This window comes from Drosophila albomicans, chromosome X (assembly GCF_009650485.2).
Source record: "Drosophila albomicans strain 15112-1751.03 chromosome X, ASM965048v2, whole genome shotgun sequence".
Lineage (NCBI taxonomy): Eukaryota > Metazoa > Arthropoda > Insecta > Diptera > Drosophilidae > Drosophila > Drosophila albomicans.
The window spans coordinates 10,636,018-10,648,990 of record NC_047627.2 but is presented as its reverse complement, the minus strand read 5'-3'; the positions used below and the strand labels follow the sequence as shown (position 1 = coordinate 10,648,990).

The 12,973-nt window shown below is 42.2% G+C and overlaps 2 protein-coding genes across 3 annotated transcripts in view; one reads left to right on the top strand and one right to left on the bottom strand.

Annotated features, from left to right (window-relative positions):
* The window catches only part of LOC117577609 (syntaxin-4), a 191,104-nt gene that overhangs the window by 138,179 nt on the left and 39,952 nt on the right, over nt 1–12,973 (bottom strand). The gene's annotated exons all lie outside the window — the stretch shown is intronic.
* Nucleotides 11,785–12,923, top strand: LOC117569434 (RNA polymerase-associated protein RTF1 homolog). The gene has a single exon (XM_034250600.2). The coding sequence runs from the start codon at nt 11,886–11,888 to the stop codon at nt 12,795–12,797; it is 912 nt and encodes a 303-aa protein (XP_034106491.1). The 5' UTR covers nt 11,785–11,885; the 3' UTR covers nt 12,798–12,923.

The following is a 12,973-nucleotide window of genomic DNA, read 5'->3' as shown; positions in this document are numbered from 1 at the left end:
GAGCACACTCGACCGTAGCTTTCTTGCTTGTTTTGTTTTTTATTTTTTGGTTTTTTGTTTTTTTTTTTTTTTTTGTGAATCGAACTTGGCCACTTGCCTGACAGCTGGCAGCAAAGTTTCTTTTTTTTTGGGTTGAACTTAAAGCTGCTTAACATTTAGACGCTTGTTGTGCCGCCAACTGCAATTTATGCTGTAAGGCGGGGGGCGTGTCTGAAATGTTGCCTATCTGTGCCACGCCCAAGCATGTGCATATTTGAATACCAACATGGCTCATATTCAACTAATTAGGCGAGTTTCGCAAATACATTTTCATTATTGTAATTTTACCCCCCCACACACACACACACACACACGCAGACACAAACAGAGAAAACTACAACTACAACTACAACAGGCAAAAACCTAGGCAAAAAGCAAGAGAGAAATGCGAGAAGGTGGAGCGAAGAAATGAGCGCATAAAAAAGTAGGCAATGTGGCAGGCAAAAACTTTCCTAGAGCGTGGAGAAGGGGGAGAAGGGAGAAAAGAAGGGCTAACAGACACCGACACATGTAGGCCGAGGCATTTGCATACGAGTTTGCATCTGCACATGCACATGCATAAGGAGAACCTGAAGCTAATATGCAAAAGCAGAGGCAGAGGCGGTTGAAAAAATAACAAGTAAGAAAGTTACAGTCGAGTGTGCTCGACTGTGAGATACCCGCTACCAATTTTTAATAAAGACAAAATATTGCGGTATTATTTTAAAATAATACCGAAAATACCAAAAAAAATACTAAACAAAATATACCAAATGGTATGTTTGGTATATCGATATAATACCGCATTCAAAATATACCATAGACGGCTCAATATACCAGATTGTCAGCCTAAGCAACTAAGACCCCTAGTAAGTAGGCGTTTTTGCCCATACAAAAGTATTTCTTTAAAAACTTCCACAATTTTTATCTGATCGCAACCAAATTTTCAGGAATCAAAACTACTATAGTAATTATATATTATAGCTTTAAAATTCCGCTTGTTATTCGATTTTGTTGATTGGCGGGGGTGAAAAAGGGCGTGGCAAAAATTTGAAACAAACTTGATCTGCGTGCAAACATAACAAATGCTGTCAAAAAAAAATTATAGCTCTCTTATAGTCTCTGAGATCCAGTATTTCATACGGACAGACACACAGACGGACAGACGGACATGGCTAGATCGTCTCGGCTGTTGACGCTGATCAAGAATATATATACTTTATAGGCTTGGAGATGACTTGTTCTACCTGTTACATACATTTCCTGTTGGCACAAAGTTATAATACCCTTCTACCCTATGGGTAGCGGGTATAACAATTTTTATGTGATCGATTATTTAAATGATTTTTGAAAAAAAGTTCATATGCAAAAACCTTAGTTATTTAATAATACTTCAATTATTATATTCAAATATTTTAAAAATATAACATAAGTTGTGTTTTCAAACATTTTCTCGCCCCGCGATTTATTCGCGCGCGATTTGCAGGCGAATCGCATGCGAATCGCAACCGGATCGTAAGCGAATCGCATGCGAATCGCAAGCGAATCGCAACCAAATCGCATGCGAATCGCAACCGAAACGCATGCGAATCGCAACCGAATCGCAACCGAATCGCATGCGAATCGCAACCGAATCGCAACCGAATCGCATGCGAATCGCAACCGAATCGCAACCGAATCGCATGCGAATCGCAACCGAATCGCATGCGAATCGCATGCGAATCGCAGGCGAATCGCAAGCGAATCGCATGCGAATCGCAACCGAATCGCAGGCGAATCGCATGCGAATCGCAGGCGAATCGCAAGCGAATCGCAAGCGAATCGCACGGCGAGAAAATGTCTGAAAACACAACTTATGTTATATTTGTTAAATATTTGAATATAATAATTGAAGTATTATTAAATAACTAAGGTTTGAACTTTTTTTCAAAAATCGCAGGCGAATCGCAAGCGAATCGCAACCGAATCGCAACCGAATCAACCGAATCGCAACCGAATCGCAAGCGAATCGCATGCGAATCGCAACCGAATCGCATGCGAATCGCAACCGAATCGCATGCGAATCGCAACCGAATCGCAACCGAATCGCAACCGAATCGCGATCGCAACCGAATCGCATGCGAATCGCAAACGAATCGCAAGCGAATCGCAACCGAATCGCAAGCGAATCGCAACCGAATCGCAACGAATCGCATGCGAATCGCATGCGAATCGCAACCGAATCGCATGCGAATCGCGCAACCGAAATCGCAACCGAATCGCAAGCGAATCGCATGCGAATCGCAACCGAATCGCAGGCGAATTGCAAGCGAATCGCAGGGCGAGAAAATGTCTGAAAACACAACTTATGTTATATTTGTTAAATATTTGAATATAATAATTGAAGTATTATTAAATAACTAAGGTTTGAACTTTTTTTCAAAAATCGCAACCGAATCGCAACCGGATCGCAAGCGAATCGCAACCGAATCGCATGCGAATCGCATGCGAATCGCAACCGAAACGCAACCGAATCGCATGCGAATCGCAACCGAATCGCATGCGAATCGCATGCGAATCGCATGCGAATCGCAAATGAATCGCAAGCGCAACCGAATCGCAACCGAATCGCATGCGAATCGCAACCGAATCGCAACCGAATCGCAACCGAATCGCAACCGAATCGCAAGCGAATCGCATGCGAATCGCAACCGAATCGCAAGCGAATCGCAACCGAATCGCATGCGAATCGCAGGCGAATCGCATGCGAATCGCAGGCGAATCGCAACCGAATCGCAACCGAATCGCATGCGAATCGCAACCGAATCGCAAGCGAATCGCAACCGAATCGCAAGCGAATCGCATGCGAATCGCAACCGGATCGCAAGCGAATCGCATGCGAATCGCAACCGAATCGCAGGGCGAGAAAATGTCTGAAAACACAACTTATGTTATATTTTTTAAATATATGAATATAATAATTGAAGTATTATTAAATAACTAAGGTTTGAACTTTTTTTCAAAAATCGCAACCGAATCGCAACCGAATCGTGAGCGAATCGCAACCGAATCGCATGCGAATCGCAACCGAATCGCAACCGGATCGCAAGCGAATCGCATGCGAATCGCAACCGAATCGCATGCGAATCGCAACCGAATCGCATGCGAATCGCAACGAATCGCATGCGAATCGCAACCGAATCGCATGCGAATCGCAACCGGATCGCAAGCGAATCGCATGCGAATCGCAACCGAATCGCAAGCGAATCGCAGGCAAATCGCAAGCGAATCGCAACCGAATCGTGAGCGAATCGCAACCGAATCGCATGCGAATCGCAACCGAATCGCATGCGAATCGCAACCGAATCGCATGCGAATCGCAACCGAATCGCAAGCGAATCGCAAGCGAATCGCAACCGAATCGCAAGCGAATCGCAAGCGAATCGCAGGCGAATCGCAACCGAATCGCAGGGCGAGAAAATGTCTGAAAACACAACTTATGTTATATTTTTTAAATATATGAATATAATAATTGAAGTATTATTAAATAACTAAGGTTTGAACTTTTTTTCAAAAATCGCAACCGAATCGCAACCGAATCGTGAGCGAATCGCAACCGAATCGCATGCGAATCGCATGCGAATCGCAACCGGATCGCAAGCGAATCGCAACCGAATCGCAACCGAATCGCATGCGAATCGCAACCGAATCGCATGCGAATCGCAACCGAATCGCATGCGAATCGCAACCGGATCGCATGCGAATCGCAACCGGATCGCAAGCGAATCGCATGCGAATCGCAACCGAATCGCAAGCGAATCGCAGGCAAATCGCAAGCGAATCGCAACCGAATCGCATGCGAATCGCAACCGAATCGCATGCGAATCGCAACCGAATCGCATGCGAATCGCAACCGAATCGCATGCGAATCGCAACCGAATCGCAACCGAATCGCAACCGAATCGCAAGCGAATCGCGAATCGCAACCGAATCGCAGGCGAATCGCAATCGAATCGCAGGGCGAGAAAATGTCTGAAAACACACTTATGTTATATTTGTTAAATATTTGAATATAATAATTGAATATTATTAAATAACTAAGGTTGAACTTTTTTTCAAAAAAATCGCATGCGAATCGCAGGCGAATCGCAGGCGAATCGCAAGCCGAATCGCAGCGAATCGCAAGCGAATCGCAACGAATCGCAAGCGAATCGCAAGCGAGAAAATGTCTGAAAACACAACTTATGTTATATTCGTTAAATATTTGAAATATAATAATCGAAGTATTCGCATTAAATAACTAAGGTTTGAACTTTTCGCAAGCGAATCGCATGCGAATCGCAACCGAATCGCAAGCGAATCGCAACCGAATCGCATGCGAAATCGCAACCGAATCGCAACGAATCGCATGCGAATCGCAACCGAATCGCAACCGAATCGCAACCGAATCGCAACCGAATCGCATGCGAATCGCAACCGAATCGCAGCCGAATCGCAAGCGATTCGCGCAATGTCTGAATCGCAACCGAATCGCAAATATTTGAATCGCAACCGAATCGCAAGCGAATCGCAACCGAAATCGCAAGCGAATCGCAACCGAATCGCATCGCAAGCGAATCGCATGCGAATCGCAACCGAATCGCAAGCGAATCGCAGGCGAATCGCAGGGCGAGAAAATGTCTGAAAACACAACTTATGTTATATTTTTTAAATATTTGAATATAATAATTGAAGTATTATTAAATAACTAAGGTTTGAACTTTTTTTCAAAAATCGCAACCGAATCGCAACCGGATCGCAAGCGAATCGCAACCGAATCGCATGCGAATCGCATGCGAATCGCAACCGAATCGCAACCGAATCGCAAGCGAATCGCAACCGAATCGCAACCGAATCGCAACCGAATCGCAAGCGAATCGCAACCGAATCGCAACCGAATCGCATGCGAATCGCATGCGAATCGCAACCGAATCGCAAGCGAATCGCAACCGAATCGCAAGCGAATCGCAACCGAATCGCAAGCGAATCGCATGCGAATCGCAACCGGATCGCAAGCGAATCGCATGCGAATCGCAACCGAATCGCATGCGAATCGCAGGCGAATCGCAGGGCGAGAAAATGTCTGAAAACACAACTTATGTTATATTTTTTAAATATATGAATATAATAATTGAAGTATTATTAAATAAACTAAGGTTTGAACTTTTTTTTCAAAAATCGCAACCGAATCGCAACCGAATCGCAGCGAATCGCAACCGAATCGCATGCGAATCGCAACCGAATCGCAAGCGAATCGCATGCGAATCGCAACCGAATCGCAACCGAATCGCATGCGAATCGCAACCGAATCGCATGCGAATCGCAACCGAATCGCATGCGAATCGCAACCGAATCGCATCGAATCGCAAGCGAATCGCATGCGAATCGCAACCGAATCGCAACCGGATCGCATGCGAATCGCAACCGAATCGCAAGCGAATCGCAACCGAAATATCGCAGTATTAAATCGCATGCGAATCGCAACCGAATCGCAAGCGAATCGCAACCGAATCGCAACAGCGAATCGCAACCGAATCGCAAGCGAATCGCAACCGAATCGCAACCGAATCGCAGGCGAATCGCAGACGAATCGCAAATCGCAAGCGAATCGCAACCGAATCGCAACCGAATCGCATGCGAATCGCAACCGAATCGCAACCGAATCGCATGCGAATCGCAACCGAATCGCAGGCGAATCGCAACCGAATCGCAAGCGAATCGCATGCGAATCGCAACCGAATCGCAAGCGAATCGCATGCGAATCGCAACCGAATCGCAGCGCAACCGAATCGCAAGCGAATCGCAACCGAATCGCAACCGAATCGCATGCGAATCGCAGGCGCAATGCGAATCGCAACCGCAGGCGAAATCGCAACCGAATCGCAAGCGAATCGCATGCGAATCGCAACCGAATCGCAAGCGAATCGCATGCGAATCGCAACGAATCGAATCGCATGCGAATCGCAACCGAATCGCAAAGCGAATCGCAGGCGAATCGCAGACGAATCGCAACCGAATCGCAACCGGAAATCGCATGCGAACGCAACCGGATCGCATGCGAATCGCATGCGATCGCAACCGAATCGCATGCGAATCGCAACCGATCGCATGCGAATCGCAACCGATTCGCAAGCGAATCGCATGCGAATCGCAACCGAATCGCATGCGAATCGCACCGGCAAATCGCAAGCGATCGCGAATCGGCGAATCGCAAGCGAATCGCAACCGAATCAAGCGAATCGCATGTCTGAACAACTTATGTTATCGCAAATATTTGAATATAATAATGCGATTATTAAATAACAAGGTTTGAACTTTTTTTCAAAAATCGCAGGCGAATCGTGAGCGAATCGCAACCGAATCGCATGCGAATCGCAACCGGATCGCAAGCGAATCGCAACCGAATCGCATGCGAATCGCAACCGAATCGCATGCGAATCGCAAGTGAATCGCAACCGAATCGCATGCGAATCGCAACCGAATCGCAACCGAATCGCAACCGAATCGCATGCGAATCGCATGCGAATCGCAACCGAATCACAGGCGAATCGCAGGCGAATCACAGGCGAATCGCAGGCGAATCGCAAGCGAATCGCGCGCGAATAAATCGCGGGGCGAGAAAATGTTTGAAAACACAACTTATGTTATATTTTTAAAATATTTGAATATAATAATTGAATTATTATTAAATAACTAAGGTCGCAAGCGAATCGCCTGCGATTTAATCGTTTTGTATTTATTATTTAAATGATTTTTGAAAAAAAGTTAAATTATAATATTCAAAATATTTTAAAAATATAACATAAGTTGTGTTTTCAAACATTTTTTTCAAGCAACTTAAAATAATGGATTTTTTTTCTTGAAAAAAGTAACCTAATTATTCCCGCGCGATTTATTCGCCCCGCGATTTATTCGCTCGCGATTCGCTTGCGATTTATTCGCGCGCGATTCGCTCCCGATTTATTCGCCCCGCGATTTATTCGTTTTATATTTATTATTTAAATGATTTTTGAAAAAAAGTTTATATGCAAAAACCTTAAATATTTAATAATACTTCAATTACAATATAATATTCAAAATATTTTAAAAATATGTTATAACATACAATAAGTTGTGTTTTCAAGTTGTGTTATTTCGCATTCGTTTTTTGTCAGCCATTTTTTGGGTAGCGCATAGAAAAATATATATCTAAAGACTGTTAGTTAAGGTAAAGAATAACTCGTGTGTTTTGTTTTAAGTGATTAAAACTTCGTTTAACATTCCCTAGTTTAAAATAACTTGTTCGTGCTACGTCGATAAAACAAAAGGAATGAGAGATTCAAAAGAGAAGAGCAAAACACTCTTAATGTTACCCAACATCTATTGAACCTTGAAAAATAAGATTGATATTTTTTCATACTTTCCTTATTTTTAATATAATTAATGAACAAACATGAAAAAATATTTTTTTTATAGTCGATGGCCTTAGTTGCTAGCACTCCCTTTCTTTTAGTTATTATATTTTTCTGTAAAATAATTAACATGTAAATAAATAAATAAATATTTTTTTTATATCATATTACTATTTAGGCAATAGTTAGATTATTCAGCTTAACTTTGTTGTTGTTAATAATGTAGTATATAACTAATATACAAAAATGTAGAAATAATGTAACATTATAAGGGAAATATGAAGCGAAATATGAAAATAAATAAGTTATTAATTAATTATACAATGATATCGATTGAAGTGCAATTAACTCGCGTTGCCATTTCACTTACGCAGCGTTGACTGTAGAGTGACGCTCTCCATTCTCGCATTGGCCTCAAAAAAACGCCAGTTGCAACAAACTTCAGTTTCCTGCCATCCTCGTATATGGTGTATTTTGTTTTTTGTTTTTGTTTTTTTTTTTTGTTTTTGTTATTGCCTAGTTTTTTACACCCGCGTTTCCCGCGATGTTGCTGCTGCTGCTTCAGCTTTGAGCCTAAACCCAAAACCATTAACACTTGTTTCTGTCATTTTACATGAAATGCGGAAGCGCTTTTGTTTCTGTGCAACAAACAAGTTTCCTTGCGCCTGCCACAGCCACTGCCACTGCCGCAGCCCCAGCCCCAGCTTGCCCCTGGCCTAGAGACATGCCACGTTTTCAGCCTATCGTCCTGCCGCCTGTCCTTCCGCCCACTCACCTAGAAACGCGAATATGTATGCGGTTGTTAGCGAGGGAGGTGAAGCGAGGGGAGGGGAAGGCGTATGCAGGACTTTTATATTTTGACATGGGTATCCGTATCCTAGATTCATTTGTAGCTTTGCCTGTTTGCAGCAGCAGCAGCAGCAGCAACAGCAGCAGGCGCCCGTTTATTTGCTTGTTTTTCACTTAGACGAACGCTTTCCCTCTCTCTCTCTCTGATCCCCTCTCCCTCGCACTCGCTGTGTGCAACACGGTTGGTAAGCCAACTCGATCCCAAAACCCGGCAGCACTGTTAAATACTTGTATGTACATTATAACTCGACTCTGGCTGGCATGTCAGCCAGCTGGATGAGGGTGCCGCTTGCATGTTGCCCAGAAAACTTTTCTATTCTCTCTGTACGTGTGTGTGTGTTTGTGTGTGTGCAGCTGTCAACGTCAAGGCGTGGCTTTTGCCTACTTTTCACTCCCTCTGCCTTTCCCTTCTCCAGCAGTCCATCCGTCATCCGAATGCCCCAAGCCTTGGCCACAGCTCTACAAATTTAAAGGTGTTCTCACATGCAAGGCTGTTTTTTTTTTTCATTCTTTTTTAAGCAAATGTGCACGATTTCTGCTGGAAAACACTGATCTTTTCCTATGGAAACGAACAGTGGTAATGGGAACTAATTGAATATTCTCGACATTTCAAGATTTTCTCGATAGTATTCAACTCGTATTGTTAATTTCTTGAGGCATATGCTTTAAATTTTTATCGGCTATATGATAAAGCATATGTATATGACTGGCCAGCTTTAAGATGTGGCTTTTGTCTACCTTTCTCACTCCCTTTCCTTTCCTTCTATATTGACAGTCTATCCGACATACGACTGCATCAAGCCTAAGTCTCAGTTCTAAAAGTTTATATGCTTACTGCTTTCTGCTGGAAAACACAGATTCTTTCCTATGGAACTGGGTAGTAGAAATATGAACTAATTGAATATGCTCGACTTTTCAAGATTTTCTTGATAGTATTTATAGTAACTCGTGTTGTTAATTTCTTGAGGTATATACGACTGGCTAAATTCAAGATCTTGCTTTTGTCTATATTCCTAACTCCCTTTCGCTTGTCCTTCCCTTCTACAACGGCAATCTATTCGTCAACCGATTGACCCATGCCTTAGCTTTAGTTCAACATATTTAAATTTTTTCTGCATTCCACTGGAAAACACTGATTCTTTCCTATGGAACTGGGTAGTAGAAATATGAACTAATTGAATATGCTCGACATTTGAAGATTGTGTCGATAGTATTTAACTCATGCTGTCATTTTCTTGTGGCACATGTTTTAAATTTAAACTTGACTCGGTTTATCCTGCATGTATGTATGTCTGGCCACGCCCACCAAGAAAATGATAATGAGCATTCATGCGCTACGTGATTCAATGAGACTTCGCATCGACTGCGTTCAAAGGTGTTTCGCAAGTTCCACAACAAAATTAATTTATAAATTTATCATAAAACCGACACCAGGAATCCACACACACACAAGATGAAATCGAAGACATTGAAGAAATTTGTGTTGAGCCCAATTTATCGACGAACTCCGCTTGATACGATGATGAGGTTAAGATGATTGCGATGATGTCGATGATGATGATGATGACTGCGCTTGCATAAACGAGTTTGCTCTTAAGTGCGTGTGTTCGGCATCGAAGAAGCTCCTTCTAAATGTCTGTCCATCAATGCGTATGAGTATGTGTGTTTGTGTGTGTGTGTGTGTTTCGAATCAATGCGTGAGCAGCATTTTCAATGCCGTTCGACCAACACAAAATATCCTTCAGCATGCTCCAGCTTCAGCTCCAGCGTATATCCTTCATATCCACTAAAAACATACACCTCATGCTCAACGTGGGGATTTCACGACTCAAGTTATTTATGCAGACTCACATACACAAAGCATGCAAAGATTTTCCAGCTCAGCTCCATTCTCCTCCCCTCCCCTCCCCCTCACGAGTTGGATGATGGCCCAATCGTTGTGCTTCCTCTTTCCTCTTTGCCTAGAGCATCTGCCCCGGCAAGCATACAATTAGCTGCAACTGTAATTAAAGCAATTGTACCATAAATCTTTTGCCAATTTAATGGCAACTGCTTCAAATGGGCGTAGCCCTCGCACTAACATCAGCTGCCTGAGGGACAATCTTCTCTCATTCCCCCTCTTCCCGCATCCCGCTTCCCGCTTCCAGAGCAGTGTAAAGCCAGGGGGCGTATGTGCCAAGTAATTGTAGCCAAAAAAAAAAAGGGAAAAGAAGTAGAAACAACAACAAAAAATGCCAAATTAATATAAATTTAATAGTTGGCTGGCATTTATGGCCCACACACAAAGCATTAAAGCTACGGAGAGAGTGAAGGAGGAGAAAAAGAAAGAGAGAGATAGAGAAGTGGAGCAGGAGATGAGAGAAAGAATCATTAAATGCATTTAAAAACATTCGAAATTGCAAGTCTAGTCAATACCCTTTGCAAAATTAACAAAATAGCAAGCAATACATCACTATATATTTTTCATTTCAGATAAACTGTACAATAGTAGTATATTTTTATTGTAATTGTATATATATACCGTATATATTGAAATATTCTCGATGTATATGTTTAAAATTATAATTCACTGTTTGGTTTTTATTAAAATGAATCTAAGTGCATAAATAAATGTTATACTAAATAAAGTCATTAGTATATTTAAAAATTTCTTAGTATATCTTTTAAATAATAAAGTTCTGTTTGAGCACATAGAACAAACGATAAACAATGTTGTTTAATTTTGTATTTTAATTATTTGCATTTTTTTCTAATAAGGGTTCTAATCATTATAGAATTTTGTAAATTCACCGATTTACAAAAGAAATATAACGTCAAGTAAACCAGAATAAATATTACTATGAACGAGACTGTCCCAATCGAACTATTGTTTTTAAATTTCTACTAAAACTATTGTAAAACTTAAAAAGTTTAACTAAATGAAAGCTGTGTATGTAACAAAATGTAAAACATTTTTAATACAATATAATTATATTGTTCCTAAAGTATTTTTTAAGAACTGTAAGAACAAATATTACAAATATTAAGATGTCTTTATACTAATTAAGTGTTGTTTTATAGAATTATTTATATAGGAAATCTTAGCTCTATGAAAAATGCATTGAAAATAATGTGAAAACATGGCATCAAACTTCATTTAATACAAGGAAAAAGTATTTTTGAGTAATGATAATATCAATAAATTGTTAAATAAATAATTATAACATAATTGAGCATGCAACGCTTAAAAAACTACTCTACAAATATTTGGATAATATTCTACAATCGAAAAATGAGCAACAAACAAATATACCCAACTCTCAGGCGAAAAGTGTTGAGGGGCAAAAACTATTTAGTCAGCTCTGCTCGTGGAAAAGCGCCACACTTGGCTGCCATTCAAAAGCAATTGAAATAGCAAATTAATAACTGTAAACCGGATTTTGTTGGGTGCCATCCAACGAAAATAAATAAGCCGAAAGTAGGCGATGCAATTAAAAGCGAGCATTGGAGATTGTATTTTATATAAAATAAAATTGTGCTTCACTTTGCAAACAGTTTGATTTCATAACACAGGACACAGGACTTTCTTTCTCTCTATCTCTCTCTATCTCTCTCTCTCTCTTGAGTGAAATGAGTGAAGCCAAAGCGAAGCGCACGTCAAAGTCAACGCGCAACTCGCCGCGTTTCTTTGAGGCGGATGAGTTGGCGTCGCTTATGCAACCGTTGCAACTGTTGCAAGCCAGGACTCAGACACAGAAGCATCGCCCCAAGTCTGAGATACTGCGTGAACTGAGACGTTTGCGTGCCACGCCCATAAGCCTCGACGACGAAGAGAAGGAGAAGGAAAGGGAAAAGAAGGCGCAACAAACAGGAATAAATGTGAAACCTTTGCGAACGTTGGAACAGCTCGATGCACTGCGTCTGACACGGCATCGCATCAAGCAGCTGCTCGGCTGTAGCAGCTTCGATCAGGTGGTCAGCAATTGTTTTGTGCGTCTCAATGTGAGTGCCCCGAATGCTCCGCCCGAGTATCGCATTGCGGAAATCGTGCTCGTCGAGCAGCTGCCAGAGGGTTACTACGTGGACAAGCTCGCCACAAATATTGCGCTTCATTTGCGTTACGAGGATCTCGTGCAGCGTCACGAACTCAACGACATCTCGAACATGGCATTCACCAGCGAGGAGTTCGAACTGTGGCGCGACAATTGCATTTGTCAGGCCATTGAGTGGCCAACCACAGAGTTGGTCGCTCGCAAGAAGATCGAGTTGTATAATGCCCTCAACAGCGAGGGCAACAAGCTGCCGACGATGATGCTCCACAAGAACGGATTGCTCACCACTGTGATGCCAATGCGGCCAATGCCACGCGGTGGTTTGCTCGAGCGATTCGGTGGCAAGTATCCCTGGAAGTTGCAACGTCCGTCGCCCAAGGAGGAGTTGAATGCGAGTGATGATGCTGCTGATGCTTCGGGGAATCGCGTCGTTGAGCTGGAGGCGATCAACAAAGAGCTGGAACTGCAACGTAAAGCGAAACTTGGCTAAAGCGTTTTGAACTTTGTCTCCGACATCAAATTCCGAAATCGACTTGTTCTCTTTCTTGGTTCCATAATTATATGAGTTTTATTTTAGCCCAACTTTCAATAGACTGACGCAATGCAACATTAATGTCTTTCTTTATATAGAATAGTCATATTTGACTGAATCTAGAGTACAATTTA